Here is an 18,606-nt window from a genome sequence, read left to right on the forward strand (position 1 = left end):
AAAAAGGCAAAAAGTTTCAATCCAAAGTAAGTGTTGTTGTCAGTTTTGGTAAATATCAAGCAACTTTGAGTCCATTAGAGTCAAAGGTTGTCTCAAGTATATTTAAGTTTATCAACCTTGCAAGCAAATAAGCAAACCAAATGGACTAATAATGGTAATGTGCAAAATAAATAACAAAGACTTTGAGGGTCAGTCCAAGACGATGTTCAAGATTAATTTATTAGAAGGAAAAGTGACCAAAAGTGGAAACATATTTATTCATTCTCAAAGTTTTTCCTCCAAAGAAAATGAAACATTTGAGATAAATTTCATTTTGTATCTTTTCGAGGGAAAATTGAGTCTGGTTGGTAATCTGTTATTTAAATGTGGAGAGCGACTTGAATTTTTCAATTCATTATTGTCAAGTTTTCCATCAACACCAAACTTCAAGATTAACCTTATTAATATTCAGTTTCTAACGCAATAAAGATGATGATGGAAAAGTGAATGATGAAAGAGTTTGATGAATAATCAATTTAGTTGATGCCAAAAATTGGTATTAAACTGTTTTTTTCTTCTTCTTCTTCTTTGTCAACTTTTTCTGGTTAATGTTGTTGTGTTTATTGCATTAAATTGTGATGGAAAGTGTTTGGATAAAATGTCTAATGATGATGAAAAGTAGTCTCGTAAGTTGAGACAAAGTGAAGAGTGCCATTATGCACAAGACTTGATAATGAGAATCGAGTGTAAATATTATTTTATCTGCAAGTGCACCTTGAATCTTCATTTTCGTCATCAGTCTGTTTAAAGGTGCAAAATTATTCAGTCTCTTTTGTAACTCAATAAGACGTCTAATGAAAGTCTATGTTTTTTCCTGGTTTCGAGTTTTGTGCCTTTTCCATTTCAACTCTTTTCCATCATTTTTTCATTACGAGTAAATGATGACTTGTTTTTTTCATTGCAATATTTTTTGGTCGAAAAAAAATTTATAAATTGTTCCAAAATAGAAATGTTTGATGCTGGTTCTTTTTTATCTTCCTCTTTGGGAAGTGAAAGTTATTAATAGGATAATAGAGACGAAATTTACGATTATCTGTATCAACTGGAATCATTTCATTTTGTTTGCTAATGTTGAGCTTACAAGTCATCAAGAGTGTTGATTTGATGGTGAGTTGAGTTGTCAAGTTTAGTTTATGCTAGATTCAACCCTTTATTATGAAGCAAATTTTTCATGCACTTGAAAGTTAATTATAATCATAACGAAATGATGTTGAAGTGAAAGGAAACATCAAGTAGAATATTTTTTTTCTTCATCTTCTTTTTCACTCTTTTCTGTTTTCAGGGTTTTGCTTGGATGAAAAGAATGATGAGAAAAAGTGAAAAAAAAGTGAAACTCCGAAGGCAAATGGGAAGATAATTGTGGTTCATGTTAATTAGTTGTTGTTGATGGAGTTGCTGATGATTATGATTCTGTTGAAAATGAAGTTGAGGAAAAGGTGGAAATGAAAATACAATAAATTTGTGCAATTGAAAAGAGAAACTTTTTTTTCTCATTTCTCTTTATCAAAACTCGAAAACTTTGATTTCCCTAAAAAATATTAACAAATAATTTTCCATGAAATGCACCTTTAACAAACCAAAACTCAATCCATGAACATCAAAAAACATGATTTATTGTGAAACGAAAAATCGTTCAAATGACGGTTCGAATGGAAAAGATTATCGAAAATTCGGAGTGAATTTACTCCCAGTTGCTGAAACTCCAATCAATGAATTTTTTCATGTTAAGTAATTAAAATAGTGTTAAACTCGAATTTCTGAATTTTCTAATTTCTCATAAAGTTTATGATTAAATGGATAATTAAAATTGATAAATGTTGCGATTAAACAAAAAATTAATCAAATCAGATGCGCTTTTTAAAGTTTGATAGCACATTGGTGTAACTGAAAGTCTTATCGCTACAATTCCCTGTTGGATTAGAGATTGAAATTTGTTGGGTCGACAGCGAGAAAAGAAAATTAATTAATAACAAGTTTAAAGACAAATTGCGGGTAAAATTAATGATGTGAGAGATGAAAATATCTATTAACAGGGAATGATGTACAAGCTGGGAGGGAAATGATGAATAAGCTGGTTATTTCTTATTCAACGTAAATGAATTATTCTTGTCTCTTTAATTCACTGATTGTCAACAGAAGTAACAAAATCTCTAAAAAATTATCTTTTGTTTTCAAAGTTATTATTATCACAACAATTATCGATTCTCTGTTCTTGGAGTGAAAACTGTGTCAAGTGTTGAGCTAAATAGCAATCAACTTTTCCCTTTCAATTTAGAGCACACAATTAATCAAATCATCAGTGAAAAGAAAATGTAGAAAAGAGAAAGAAAATGAATGAACAGATGATTTTGTGATATCATATTGTTTAGTAAAGTTGAATGAAACAGAGTTTTATCAATGAAAAAAAAACTTTTATTGAAAGCAATTTCTTCTTTTCTTCCAATTTGCATAATTTCATAACATTCATTATCATTGTAGCAAAGCTGGGAGTGAAAAGTGTTATAACATAATTACAATCAATGTTGCATTTCAATTGAAAGTTTCAATTTCGTTGAATATCAAAGAATAAAATTTTCAGTTTAAAGAAGAAGATTCAACTTTAAATGTAAATAATTGTCAGGCAATAAAATAAGTTCATTTTTCCAATTTTCTCTCTTCCATTTGAATATTCAAACGTGAGTCTCACAAGTAAAAACATTCATCAAATGTCAAACCTTTAAACTTGCATTTAAGTTAAATAAAAGTAAAGTGTAAAATGGTAAAGTTGACATTGACAAACAGCTTCCCTGACCACTTGATATTGCAACATTAGTCTGTGTGTTTGAGGTAAAATGCGATGAATTTTAATGTTGAAAGTGAATGGATATTAAAAAGAGTTTATCATTGTCATGTAAACAGTTCGAGTTTATCATTTTCCATTTCCATTAATGTATATTATTTTTGCTGTTTCTCAATCTCTCTGGATATAAATGGATGGTTAACCCTGTCTGGCAAATGGTTGTGTTGAGAAGAGTTGAGATGGCGAGCAAACCTAGAAATCTCTTGTTTCGTTGTGTTGCCCTTTTACTTTGAAGGTTTCAACGTTGAATGATGAACAAGTTGATGATAATGATAATGATGAAGCAAAAACCATTTAATATTGAATAATGATTGACCGTTGGTTGAATGAGCTGAAAAATTGAACATGAAAAGGAAAAGAATGAGAAGAGAGCGAGAAAAAAAACTATTCTTTTCTTTTTTGTGTTGTGTTCGATTCCGAGTGAAATGTTGACAATGAATGATTATGATTCATAAAGCAAAGTTTTCCACTCTGTTTTCCGTCATTAATCTGTCACATTTTCATTGAACGGTAAACATAATAAGAGTCGAGAATTCGTAATTTTTATCCTCATTTTTCTTTTCTTTTTTTACCATCACTTTTTTCTCTCTTTTGCTCTTCTTGACTGTTGAGCTTAATTTGAAAAACCAAAATTATTGTTGTTCTCCTCTTGTTGTCACTATCACTTAGCATTCTGTTGATGCTGTGAGACGCTTTTCAACATTTCATCTGATCAAAAAGCTTTTCCTTTTCTTTACCTTTTTCTTCTCATTCCGTTACCTTTCAATTGTTGGCTTTCACGAAAAGAGGCAAAAAATGGAAAAGGAAAATATTTAAATGTTTTTCTCACCACAACACGGAATGATAACCCTTTTATTCTGAGTAATTTATCTTTATGATTTAACAAAGAAAAGGAAAAGATTAAAAAAATGACACTAATAATGATGAATTGAGCTAATTTTTGATTCCAAAATTCATTCATTCCATTCTCACTTTTATTGTCGTGGAAATGTCGAAAGTTGAGAATCATAAAAATGAAGTAAAGTGCAAAGTAAAACTTTCACTTCATTCCCTTCAACCAACTCGGAATGAAAGATGAACAGTTAATCAAATTAATCAAACAAATTGAAACAATTTCGAGAAGTTCAACAGATTCATTATTCATTTCGAATGCTAATTGAATGATGGAAATTATTACCGATGGAATTGCATCGTTTCTCATCTTTAATTTTTCAACAGATTTGTTCAATTAGAAAATGCTTTGCAAAATTATTCCTTGAAAGATGTGGGATAAGATTGAAGTAGAGTTGTAATGTTGTTGCATAGCAATTGCTTGTTGCTCTTAATTGGGTCACAATTTTGAGCAACAGAACTATTTCTATCGATAACCTTATTCGAGCAATGACAAGATCAAAGAATAACAAATCGACTCATCAAATTGAAATGCTTGTTGATTGAAACTCAAAAAAGCAGAATAACTTTCTGAACAAACCTTTATTAATCCATTTTATGCCATAAAACGAGTTAATTTGTTTAACAGCATCTGGTGCATGACTTGAATCATAAATACTTGCAATCTATTCTCATTAAATTAGTCATTGACTTTATTAAACCAACTTCAGGTGTTGAATCGGCGTAAAAGTAAGCAACTGATATAAAAAAGTGAATAATCAAAGTCGATATTTTTCTCGATACAAAAAACTCAATCTCGCCAAATGTATTTACTCATCACACTAATATTGGAACAAAAACAGAAGCTAAAAAAAAGTTATCTTATCTGAATGTTTTTCTTCTTCTCCATGAGATGAACATTGAAACAGCTTGCAAGGTCAATGAATCAGTACGAAATGAAGAGAGAAATAAAACTACTCAGAAAATGCTGATTAGTGTTGGTGCAATTGGAAATGGTTAAGAAGAGAAAAGATGGTTAAATGTAGAGATGAATTTTGGGCTTGAAAAGAATGAGAAATGACCATTATGTCCAGTTTCCATAAAGTAATAAAGTAAAGAGTAATAATAGCAAATATAAATATCGACAAATAAATGGAAAGAAAAAGCAAGAGAATCAAGAGAAAAGGACAAAAGTAAAATGGAAGCAGCAACAAGAAAGCGACTCAACAAGTGAGCTATTAACCTTAACCTTTTATCTTTAATATCAAGATATTCTTGGTAAATAATTTTCTTCATTTTTCTTCCTCTCATTCCCTTTCTTTTCCCTCCCTGTAAATATAATAACTACAAGAATAACTGAGCACACTTTATATGTACCCAGTTAGATGTGAAATTGAACAAACTCTTTTTATCCTGAATATTAGTCGATCTGTATTATGAGAGAGAGAGAGTAAAAATGATAAAGATAATGATTGAAAAAGAAGGAAACTCAGATTACATTAAAAGAAGATGACGGCCATGAAAAGAGCTTGGAAGATGTAAAAAGCTTTTCATCAGATTGATTCAGGAAAAGAGAGAGAGAAAAGAGAAGAAAGATAAGCTCTTCTTTACTGGGAATGAAAGAGTTTGGACAAAATGATGATAATGATGAGAAGCATAATGAGCATGAATTAAGTGAACTAAATAAGACCATCAATCAGATTAAATGGTTGAAACCGCGAGCTTCAAAGTAAATAATTGCTAATCGAAAGTGAAATCGTCTTTTCTTCAATCAAACAATCCAATTGTCTTTCAACTTTTTCTCCTCCTTTTAATTCCATTCATATCTTGAAATGTGAAACTGCAAATGGGAACATCGTCATTCTCAGATGATTGACAAATGTCGCCACTTTTATTGCATTTATCATGAGAAAATGTCATTTCCATGAAGAGACTTTTTGTTCCATCAAAGTTGATGATTAAATTTGGATAAATTGATTAGCAACTTAGTTTGGAAAAAACTTTGGTTTCGCTCAAACTGAACATGTTTCGATTATCGAATTAACGCTCATTCTTTTTAAACATTTTTCTTCTCTTCTTATATCAACAGGTGTAAACATTGTCGACTGTTTAATGCCTCGTAATTGATGGAAACAATAATCATGTAAAAGGCTGCAATTGGATTCATGGCACACATTGACTTATTGGATGAAAATTGACGAAAAAAAAGAGAAAAATTTTTTGTCTTTTCTTTTTCATCCCTCGATTACTTTCCACATTTCTCATCATTCGCATTATTGAATCTTTAATCTTTCAATTTAACCTTCTTTTTATATCTTCATCTCTTCTCTCATCCAACGAATTGTCCTAATCGTTTTCCTCGAATCAAATTCTTATAAATATAATTGGATACCTTTTGTTGTTGCTCTTGTTGTTGTTGCCACTGATGCTCATGCTGTTGCTATTGTTGTTATTGTTACATTTTGAAAGCTTTTCATCTCTACATCTTTCGATTTTTTTTGTATCAAATTAACGTCAAATTTGTAATCTGATTTCATCCATTTCTTTTGCACTTTTTCAATCTTGTTTCTCCATTTTTGCCTCATATCGAAACAAATTGTCTTTTATTGGACTGATTTGATTGAGAGTAAGGAGAAGGCGAACCAACAAAAAAAAGTAATTGCAAGACTTATGGACAACTCAAGAGTCGAATTTTGACTTTTGGCATTTTCGCAAGTTTCGGCTTTTGGTAAACCTTTTGTTTTACACTTGTTAAGTAAACTGTTGGAAATGCAAATGATGGGAAAAACTTTGAAAGGTTTAAATGGTTACGTCTCATTGGGGTCATCATGTCAACTCAAGTCGAACATTATCTTGTTGGAAAACTGGTTCTCTGGAATTGATGATAAACATTATGAGGATGATGATGGAAATACTAACTGATAAACGATTGGTATTTGTATTTACAAGTGAAACTCGAAGGGAATCACGAAAGAAAAGGAAACTCCGTCGAGAGGGTAAAGTACAGAAGAGAAAGAAAGAAAGAGTGAGAGTGAGAAGAGAGAAGAAGAAGATAAAGATATAGAAGAAGATGATTGGGGCAGCCGCAAGTCGTCATTTGAACAGTCGCCGTCGAACCTCTTCTCCCAATGTTGGCATAACACTTCAAGTTCCATCAGAATCACGGTTAACGATAACTCGTGAAGAAGACGAGGAAAGTGAAAAGGTAACTAAACATGATCATTATCATCATCAACATCAAACAAGGATCAACATTGGCTTGGATAATAATGATGATGATGAAGATGGTGATGATGGCCATGAGAATGATGATGATGATGATGATGGAGAGGATGATGAAGATGATGAGGATGAGGAAGATGCAAGGGATAATGTTGGAGTAAAAGGAAGGAAAGCAACAGCAGCAACATCAACAACTTCAAGGAATAATATCAATGTTAAAACATTTAGTGTTTCAAGTGATAAAAATAGTGATAACAATGCCCAAAGGAATGGTTTAAACAATAGATCAATCAATTTTATTAATAATAGTAAAAGTAATCATAAAAATACCAAAGGAAAGGAATATAAAAGTGATTTAAATGGTGACGATTGTGATTCAAAGGATTATAGTTTTACACCCAAAAAGGAATTAAACTCTTCAAGTGCAACAACAAGTGAACGAATCTCTTCCACTGCAACCTTAAAGGTACCCGAAGATGGGAAAAGGTCACGTTCATCGTCCTTCTCTCGGCCCTCCATAAGTAGTGATATTCCTCCAGCTAACCATTTGAGGCGACGTCGAGCTGTTGAGATATCGGATCACAAAGCGTGTGTGCTTCTTCATTCAAAGTTGAAAGGGATGAAACTTGAAGACATTGCGTGAGTATAAATATTGATAATTGCGTCTTTCCTCAAACTCCAACCTTTTCCTTCATTCAGTGCTTTTTAAAATTGGCTTCCTTGGTTCAACAATAAACGTGAATTTTCATCAGGTTTGCTGATTTTTCGATTTCCTTGGAATCGCATTTGTTGCAAAAATTTGAAAATTGAAATCATTTTAATTGGAAAGTGCTAAATGCCAAGTGAAATGTCAAAACCGTTTGAAATTCAACTGTTGAGTGTAAATGAAAAATGAATTTGCCAAATGTGCTTTAATGAAAATTATTTTTCTTCGATCTTTTTTCGGGATCTCAATTTGAAAGTGATCAGAGATTGATGTTGCCATTCTTGATTCTTCTTTCTGCCTTGGATCTCAATTGTAGCAAAAAACAATTGCAAATGTGAGGTTTTACAATATGCAAGAGAAAGTAAGTCGCAAGAACGAAAATCAACTTGGAAATATCAACGGTGTGACTTTTATTGCAAGGAGAATTCTCAGTGAATTTTGATGCACAAAATGTCAGTCAAAGTTCGATATCATCCCAACATCGAACTGCAAAAAATAATTTTTCAACTAAACGCTATTTGAGCCATTTTAACGCCGCTTGGAGCAACTTTTTGTTCAATAACCAAAGCCAGCTTTAAATTGTTTAAATGCTCTCTTTGGCGTTTTCGTCTAAGAACCAACTGCAAAACAAGTTTATTCCAATTCCTTGATTCCACTAATCTAATGACCAGAATAGGCTAAGAGTTTAATCGCAACCTTTTTGGCTTTTGCGCCCGAATTTCAATTTTTAAAGCCAACAAAACGTTTGAAATGAGCAGCTGATTCAATTCGCTCTCGTTTAGCATTGTTTTTTCTTAATAAATTGATTCAAAGCATGAACAGAAAGATTGTTTAGAAGCATTAAACATCACCTATTGTCATGAAACATTTGATAATTGAACATTTGTTATTCACCAATGATGAATGAGCTCAATCTCTGATCATATCTACACCATGTGGTAAAAAGAGAAAATAAGGGAAAATAAAGAAAAGATGAAAAAATGTCAATTGAATGGTTATAATGAACTCTCCCAGATGGCAGCATCCAAGTGTTACCCTGGTATTCAATAGAAGCTGCCATCTATGACAGCATTTGAAAAGTGAAATGAAATTTTGCTTCTCCCAATCGGTTTTTACTTCGTTTACATTCATGTAACCATTTGAACTTCAGGCTTAGGAAGCTACTTTCTATTCCCTTTCCTTCCATCACTACGAATACCTTATCTGAATGTTAAATCAAAGTTCCCGATTCCTTGGAAGCCAATTTTATTAATGCTGGACAATCTTATTTTTGTAACAGTGAAGCCCACCACCGCACTATCCACTTTGTCCAAATGTGATTAATTACTTTTCCATTAGTATCATTTTTACTCCCAGTTCATTCTTTCTCCCTCTCTTTTTTCACTTCACCTCAATCTCCATCTTTACAACCAGTATCAACCATTATCAACATTTACTCTTGTTGTTTCCCTTAAAACCTTTAGACTTCTTTCAATCAGCTACGGTGCTAACGTTGAAACCTCTAATAATTATGGGGAAAGTGGAACTGGACCAGGCAATTTAAGCCAAGCAAGTAAAATGGCCAAAAGGAAAGGACCCTCCACGGAGGGTGGGAAGGGTCCTAGCTCATGTTTCATACTGAGTGAGGACAACTTCCTAAGACGGAATGTGAAGGCCTTTACAGAATGGTCAGTTTTCGAATATGCAGTCCTTTTGACCATCATTGCCAATTGTGTTGTACTGGCCTTGGAGGAGCATTTGCCCGAAAAGGATAGGACACCTTTAGCTCTTCAATTAGTACGTTTACCTTTTTTCAACTTTTCTCTTTGCATTCTTTTCTTTTCTTTTCGCACCTTTTCAACCTTCCAAATCGATTCTTCTTCTAATTTCCTCTTTTTCCAACCCTTTTCAAATCGTGCCACTCATCGTGCTCCAGGATAAAACGGAACCAGTTTTTTTAGGCATATTTTGTGTAGAAGCTTCTTTAAAAATTATTGCCTCTGGCTTTGTACTGCACAAAGGATCTTACTTAAGAAACGTTTGGAATATAATGGATTTCGTTGTCGTTATAACTGGGTAAGTTTCATCTTGTTTCAATTCGCTATTGTAATTGATATTCATCTATAATTAGCACCTATTAATATTATTAATATTGATTTGTCGAGAAAAGGAATAAAAAATAATCCAAAAACAATCCCAATCCCATCTGGAATGAAAATTCCCTTTTCGTTTGTTTCTCCTTCCCAACTAAATGCCAACAATTGAGTTGATTGAATTTTCATTGTTTAACCATTTCTCTTGGAAAATAAGTTTTGAAGAAAAATTTAATTGCAAAATTCAATCAATTCAATGTTTATTCCTAGTTCTAATTAGTTCTAATACCGATTAACCAAAAGTAACTTTTAGTCATTTTAACCCATTAATATTAGCGAGTTATTTTTGGTTAATCAAAATAGTTCCTAAGCTTTAGATTTAGATTTAATTGTAGTTTTTATCAATTAACTTGATTCGCTCCCAATTTGAAAGGTAATGCATAAGTGCATCAATCAATAGAGAAAAAGGTAGAAATGATTGATTGAAGATGAAAGTAGTGAAAAGTGTAGTGATCTTGAGTAAACGATTAAAAGCGATTTCTGCCAACTCTGCTTTCCTGTGCATGAAAGTTGATGCATTGAAATATCAAGGAACGCATTTTGCATGGCGATTGACAATCTGCAAAATACAGATAAAAATGTAGTAAACCAGCGACAAAATCAATGAATCAGTTCATAGATGAAACCAGGAATGATTAAAGGCAGGAAAACTTGCAAACTCTTTCCATGATTGCAATTATTCAATGATACTAATCAGTTTAAACCGACTTGTTCGATATCGTCAAATCTCTTTTTTCTTTCCTCTCCTTCAATGGTCAATATGGAAATGAAAACATGAATTTTCAATGTCATGCAAAAAAACACTTTAATCATTTATCAGGCTTGTCAACAAAGCCGTGGAAGGAAGTGAAAATTTAGACCTGAGAATGCTACGATCGTTTCGAGTTTTGCGTCCGTTAAAAGTAGTTGCTCGGACTCCAAGTAAGTTCAACTGTTTTATTCTTCGTCAATCAAACAATCTTTTCTTTCGACGATGTGAGAGTGAAGAGAAAGTGCGAACCAAAACACTAATCAAATTGAATTGGGAGTGAATTTTTGGTACTTTTATTACCAACAAAGCATGAATTTAACATTATCAACTTGTATAACATATTATTAACACTTGAATAACACTACATTTAATCTCTTTCATTTAACCTGAAACTCGTCAAAAGCTAAACGAACTTAAATGGAAAATGAATTTCTTTTTAGATTTTCCATAGTTTCGTTTATTCGTATAATGGGATGAATATATTTTGTTTTGGAAATACATTCAACTCATCATTTTGAACACAAATTAAAACCTAAGATGAACGCGTTATTTGTTGTTGTGTTTACTGTTCTCGGTCTAGACGAAAAGGTTGTCATTGCCCTGAGACGATTTTTGTTGTAACTTGTCATAAATATTTCACGAAAGCTTTTCTTGCCTTTCTCGTCTTCAGTTCCGTGACGACCTTTTCTCATTATTTGAGCAAAATTAATTTTTAACTCTTTTATGAAACATTTGTCATTGATAGTCCAATCGAGGTCTAACTTTGGCCTGCTTTGCTCTCCTTACTATCAAAGGCTATTTATAGTCACTTATTGTTAGATCAGTGAAAATGATCACATTACAAATGCTATCAACACTTGAATCAATGTTATTGTACAGAAGTGTAAGAAAGAGAAAAATGTTTCTCGAGTTCAATCTATTCAATTAGTTAACCTCCAGTAATGCTAAACAAAAATGTAATTTATTTCTATTGCCTTTAAGTATATCATTAGTGAATATTATATGTTTATTATTAGTTTATTAGTACTAGAAAATTGATTGAAATGTTTAATTTTACTTTTAACTTTTTCTATTTTTAATAACTTTTCGTTCGTTTTCTATTTCAATGAACATGTCGTGTTTCAAAAGCGATTTCAAACAATATTTGGATAACACTTTTCACCTTACATCTTTTGCTAAATGAAATTATATTTTCGATGTGTTTGCAATGTGTTTAAGTTCCCAATCAACAGTTTTGATTCAAAGTTGAATAAAAAAAATGGCAAAAACTGAGCAAATGATTCAATGTTGAATCAAAATGTTTTTGAACAACTCTGACAACCGTTGAATCAAAATTGAATCATTATTTTCATGATTTTTCTCAACGAAATAATCAAGAAAAAAACAAGAAACATATATTCGAATCACAATCAGAGCAAGAATCTTTATTTTACCAGAAAAAAGTCAAAAAGCATAGATTAAGATATTTTTCGCTGAAATTATTCTAATCAAAACATTCAGTATCCCAGAGATCAGCGTCTTCAAAATCTTCAGAATCCTCAGATTTACGCTTTTTGACAAATATCGAACCACTCGATTCACCGCCGAATCTTTGATTTTTTTCTTTTTCAACCGCGTTTTTTGGATCTTCAGAAATATTTCGTCTATTTTTGGAGCACAGTACTTTACTCAATCTCGTTCGAACTTTACTTTCGAGTTCTTCGTCATACTCGAATATTCCAGATTTTCGGAATATATGGTCTGAGGAAAGAATCAGGTTTAGAAAAAATTCAACATAATCTTTCTGGACAAATTACCTGTGAATGCACGAACGCGTTTTTGTCCTAGAAAAATATCAAAATCTCCAACTATTGGCTCATTGAAAGGATCCTTGAAAGACCAAATAAAAAGTAATGGAAATTTCGCACCTTTATTCTTAGATTGCTCAAAAAAGACGGAAATTTCTTTTTCATCATAATATTTTTTTCCAAGCCAAACATTGTCACAATATGATGAAGGGAAAGCTATTGAGACTAATTGATATGCAAAAGCACATGGGTTTCTTGGCTTAGCTCTTCCTATTGCTGTTTGATATTTGCTCAGATTTAATTCTACCAATCCTTCCAGAAATATTTTATCCTAAATGATTAAGATATTATGTAATTAGAAATGAAGTAATTTGAGAAATGTAAATTTTACCTGTTTCTTCACTTTGTATGTTTCATCTTCAATTGCAACTTTGTAAATAGTTGAAGATTGAATTTTTTCTTGATGCATGTGAGAAAAAAGGGAACAGACTGTTTCAATGGTTACTTTTGTTGGTTATGATGGTGAATTCAAGAAGGTTAAAGATGAATCAAATAAAACAAAACACACGGCCAATATTCAGACCAACAGACATAAAGTCAAAATATTCAATTTAAATAAGTTTATTCAAAATTGTTAAAGATGATGAAGAAGCAATTGACAGATTCAACTTTAGTGAATTTACACCGAAGAGGACAATACGAAAAAGATACAAAAACTAGTTAAGTTCAAAACACTGAATACGAGACAAAAGATACACCATCGACATACAATATACACCATAAGTGTTAAGGTGATATTTTAGGTATTTATAGTAGGGCAGGTAAGACAGCCCTTTTGAGTCCTCGGTGAGTAAGAGTTTGTTTGACGGTTAAGATGAATGAGTGGAAGAAAACCAAGGAATGTGAGTTCCTCTAGGGATTTGTGTTTGTTGATAGCAAGAGGTTGAAAATAGCTTAAGTCGGTAAAAATGGTCAAGTTGAAGGTCAAAATAGCTTCTAGGTTTAAGGGGTGAAATTAGGTGTTGTAGTTAGTTAGAGTAGGTGAATAGTAAATGATTAAAGAAAGAATCAAGTTATTAGGTTGAATGGTTGAGGTACAGTGGACACTTTCCCTAGGACTTTGGAGGGTTCATAGTTCATGGAGAAACTGAGGTTTTCTCATGAACTATGAGTCGTACAGGTAAACAAATGTTACCGACAGATTTGTCTCAATGAAAGGAAGCTAACGATATGTAAAAATATCGAGTAATACCAGAGGTTCTTTATTCAGTAGCTTCATATGGTGAAATGTATGGGAAAAGGTCAAAATAAGGGTTTTTCATAGTTAATACTTAAATGACTTATCAGGTCAAAACTAATTATTAATCATTAAGTTCATGATGATGAACTATGAGTGAATAAAGTGTTGAATGTTAGTCAGAAACATTATTGGTGATGTTGGAAGATGAAACGAGAAAAAGTGAAAAAAGTCAAAAATTGAAAATGAATTTAGATTAAAGGTAAATCATGACTAATAAGTCAAATTGAACATTTAGAAAGATAGAATGGTTAGTTCAAGTTATAATAAATCAAGTAAAGTTGATATTTTCAACCAACAGCCTCCCTTGCTAGGAACAAACACAATTAACTAATGTTGAGCAAATTGATACATTTGCTTAAATTTGCTGGTGTTAAAGATTTGGTTAACATATCGGCTGGTTGTTTAGTTGTTGGAATGTATTCAATTCTTATTTTACCATTTTCTTGGTGGTCTCTAATAAAATGAAATCGCATATCAATATGCTTGGTCAGTTTCGGTGCGCAACTATTTTTCGATAAAAGGATCGCTCCTTGATTGTCGCTGTAAATTGTGATTGGAGTGGTCAAATTAACATGTAATTCGGTCAGTAGTTGAATGTACCACAAAACATCCTTAGTACATTCACTAATCGAAACGTATTCAGCTTCGGTAGTTGATAGGGCGACACTTTTCTGGAGTCTCGAAGCCCAAGAAACTGGTGAATCTCCAAGTGTGACGGTAAAACCGTTTGTTGACTTTCTTTTAACCAAGTCGCCACCGAAGTCAGCATCACAATAACCATGTAGTTGAAGATCAGGATTAGGATAATTGTAGATGATGCCATGATCAATTGTACCTTTAAGGTAGCGGAAGATTTTCTTGATTGCTCCCCAATGAATGTCATTATAACACGAATTAAATTGACTTGCTTTGTTGACCTGAAAGGTAATGTCAGGGCGAGAAATGATGGAAAGGTACAGAAGAGCACCAACAGCCTCTTGATATGGAATTGATGCATCAGGAGCATCATTAGTTGCAATTAATTTAAGGTTAGGATCGCCAGGAGAACCAATAGGTTTACAATTTTCCATGTGGAAACGCTTTAGTAATGATTTGATGTAAGCTGATTGCTTGATTTTGATAGATGAACGATCTGGACTCTGAATAATCTCCATACCTACGAAAACTTGAGGAGATTGAAACTTCATATCGAAAGCTTTGGATAAAGAATTAGTTAGTTTTTCAAGTTCATTTTTGTTAGTACTGATAACCAATCCGTCATCAACATAAATGACACAAATTGTTAGTGCATTTTGATTGTTAACAAAAATACATTGATCAGCTTTACACTGAGTGAATTTATGGTTGGTAAAAAACTCAACAATTTTTGCGTTCCACTGACGTGGAGCCTGTTTCAGACCATACAAGCCTTTTTTCAATTTTAAAACTTTACCACTTTTATCATCAAACCCAACTGGTTGCTGCATATAAATTTCCTCGTAGAGATCGCCATAAAGAAATGCAGTTTTAACGTCGAACTGTAATAAATACATTTTGTTAGCAGCAGCAATTGAAAGTATTGCTCTTATTGAGTCGTAACGAGCGACTGGACTGTAAGTCTCAAAATAGTCGACTCCATATTTTTGAGAGTAACCTTTAGCTACCAATCTAGCTTTGAATCTCTCAATAGTTCCATCACTTTTACGTTTGATTCGGTAAACCCATCGACAGGAAATTACTCGTTTACCTTTTGGAAGTTCAACTAAGTCATAAACATTGTTATCATTTAAAGATTTCATTTCATCTTTCATTGCGTTTAACCAATTAACTGAGTCTGCTGAATTCATTGCTTCATCATAACTTATTGGTTCCAATGAATTATCAGCAATAGAAGCAAGACATAAGTTAACAAATGAATTTCCTTTCAAATTTAGGTTGGTCAGTTCATCCTCATCAAGTGGGTCGTAAATGATAGTCTCATCACTATCAGAGTCATTATCATCTTCATTTTCATCTTCATCATTGACTCCACATAATTTTCTTAAATTAACAACTTCATCATTGTTAACACTGTCAATTGTAGCTTTACCATTGTCATCATTTTCAGAAAATTTCACATTACAGGTGACACTAATTTTGTTGGTAAATGGATCGTAAACACGATAGTTTTTGGTTGATTCGGTGTAACCGATAAATATACACTTCTTTGACTTTGCGTCCCACTTCTTTCTCTGTTGATCCGGTATTTTGACGTACACAACACAACCAAAAACGCGAAGATGGTCGTAACAAGGTTTTTTATTGTACCAGAGCTCATAGGGTGTTATCCCTTTATGTTTTTTGTTAATTACTAAATTCATTACATAGACAGCAGTGTTCATTGCTTCGGCCCACAGTCTTTTAGGTAATTTACTTCCGAACAACATTGATCGTGCTAATTCAGCAATCGACCGATTCTCTCTCTCAATCAGTCCATTTTGTTGAGGTGTATATGGACAACTCAACTCGTGAGTAATAACATTATTTTTCAGAATTGTCTCAACCTTACTATTGACAAACTCTAATCCATTATCGGACCTCATTATTTTTACCTTTGAACCGGTAACCTTTTCAGTATCTTTAATATGTTCATCAATTTTAGCAAAAGTATCTGATTTATGAGTAATGAAGTAAATTGATCGAAAAGAGCTAAATTCATCTTTTATAACTAAAGCATAATTTGAACCTCTAATTGATGACACTTCCATTGGACCAACTAAATCACAATGAAAAGCTTCACCAACCTTTACTTCTCTAGGTACTGTAGTCTTGAACGACTTCGAACACATTTTTCCCTTCATACATCCATCACAGACAAATTTATTAGGGTCGCAATCAATCTTAATTTTAGGCAACAATCCTTCTTTGGACATCTCAATGATTTTGTGGACATTTACATGAGCAAGTCTCTTATGGCACTCACTTAGTGAAGCATCTCTAGCAATCAAAGCAAAATTATTTTCATCTTTTCTAGTCTGCAAATTTAAAACAAATGAATTACCAACTGGTCTACAAGTCATCAATACTTTACCAGTCTTGCTATCGGAAATTTCTGTTCCTTCCAATGAGGAGAATAACTTATAACCTTTTTTCATTGCTTGCATCCACGAGAACAGGTTAAACTTAACAAGTCGAGGTGTAAACAATACATTTTCAAGTTTACATTTGTTCCATTTTTTGCCATCAAAACATTTAGCTAATACTGTACCTTTAGCTATACCAGTAATTTTATTCCCATCTCCAATAGTCAAAGGTATTGGCTCTTCCAATTCAACAAATTCACTAAAACTATTAATGTCACTGGTACAGTGATAAGAGCAACCTGAGTCCCAATACCAAACTAACTCATTTGATCTATTTTCATGAGCTGTATAAGCAATATCATGGTCGTTACTTATTTCATTTTCATTGTTAGTCAAAGCTACATTAGCTTGTTGTTCATTATTTCTGTTGGAATAATTGTTTCTATTGGAATGTAAGTTAACATTGTTAGGTCGCTGAAAGTTTCTGTTACCTCTGAAATTATTGTTATTATTGCTTGAGTAATTCTGTCTGTTGTAATTGTTATTAGTATTGAAATTATTGTTACTTCTGTTTTGATTGTTAAATCTATTTGAATTACTCCTGAAGTTATTTGATTGAGAATTCAAATTGTTTCTTTGATTGTAGTTATTGTTATTTCTATTGAAATTATTATTGTTGTTGAGCGGTGGAATCCTTGACATCCCATTCATTGATTTCGGTGTTTCTTCTGGTGATGTCACGTTGAGTGAGAGTGAGAATCTCATCAGCATTATATTCAGATGGACGTGATGATGTACCGTCAAGAACATTAAGTATTCCTTTGGATCTACAGATGGTTTCAATGGATCTTTTCCAAACATAATAATTCGTCTTGGTTAATTTTATCACTTGGATTTCGTTGGTGATCATGATGGTGTTGTCAGTGATGATTATGCAAATAAATGATGTTTAACTAGTGGACACAATAGCCAATATTCAGGCTCAAAGATTTAGTATCAAAAACTGATGACAAAACAAACACAAGTCAGCAAAGCGTGACTGGGCCCATAACCTGTTGGTTATGATGGTGAATTCAAGAAGGTTAAAGATGAATCAAATAAAACAAAACACACGGCCAATATTCAGACCAACAGACATAAAGTCAAAATATTCAATTTAAATAAGTTTATTCAAAATTGTTAAAGATGATGAAGAAGCAATTGACAGATTCAACTTTAGTGAATTTACACCGAAGAGGACAATACGAAAAAGATACAAAAACTAGTTAAGTTCAAAACACTGAATACGAGACAAAAGATACACCATCGACATACAATATACACCATAAGTGTTAAGGTGATATTTTAGGTATTTATAGTAGGGCAGGTAAGACAGCCCTTTTGAGTCCTCGGTGAGTAAGAGTTTGTTTGACGGTTAAGATGAATGAGTGGAAGAAAACCAAGGAATGTGAGTTCCTCTAGGGATTTGTGTTTGTTGATAGCAAGAGGTTGAAAATAGCTTAAGTCGGTAAAAATGGTCAAGTTGAAGGTCAAAATAGCTTCTAGGTTTAAGGGGTGAAATTAGGTGTTGTAGTTAGTTAGAGTAGGTGAATAGTAAATGATTAAAGAAAGAATCAAGTTATTAGGTTGAATGGTTGAGGTACAGTGGACACTTTCCCTAGGACTTTGGAGGGTTCATAGTTCATGGAGAAACTGAGGTTTTCTCATGAACTATGAGTCGTACAGGTAAACAAATGTTACCGACAGATTTGTCTCAATGAAAGGAAGCTAACGATATGTAAAAATATCGAGTAATACCAGAGGTTCTTTATTCAGTAGCTTCATATGGTGAAATGTATGGGAAAAGGTCAAAATAAGGGTTTTTCATAGTTAATACTTAAATGACTTATCAGGTCAAAACTAATTATTAATCATTAAGT

At 32.5% G+C, this 18,606-nt stretch overlaps 1 protein-coding gene across 12 annotated transcripts in view; it reads left to right on the plus strand.

The window, feature by feature from the left end:
• Positions 1–6,702: 6,702 nt before the first annotated feature.
• Positions 6,703–18,606, plus strand: part of cac (calcium voltage-gated channel subunit cacophony) — a 57,600-nt gene continuing 45,696 nt past the window's right edge. For 3 of the 12 annotated variants that reach the window (XM_089266757.1, XM_089266770.1, XM_089266763.1), the window contains exons 1-3: positions 6,709–7,609; positions 9,140–9,452; positions 9,592–9,731. In XM_089266757.1, the coding sequence (XP_089122883.1) occupies positions 6,819–7,609; positions 9,140–9,452; positions 9,592–9,731 (1,244 nt within the window). In that variant the 5' untranslated portion in view covers positions 6,709–6,818. Of the gene's footprint in view, positions 7,610–8,830; positions 9,453–9,591; positions 9,732–10,628; positions 10,730–18,606 lie in introns of those variants that run through there. The other 9 variants (XR_016198170.1, XR_016198172.1, XM_089266760.1 and 6 more) reach the window with 7 other exon arrangements.

This window comes from Tetranychus urticae, chromosome 1 (genome assembly GCF_039701765.1).
Source record: "Tetranychus urticae isolate SD_2017Ah chromosome 1, NJAU_TeUrti_SD_1.0, whole genome shotgun sequence".
Lineage (NCBI taxonomy): Eukaryota > Metazoa > Arthropoda > Arachnida > Trombidiformes > Tetranychidae > Tetranychus > Tetranychus urticae.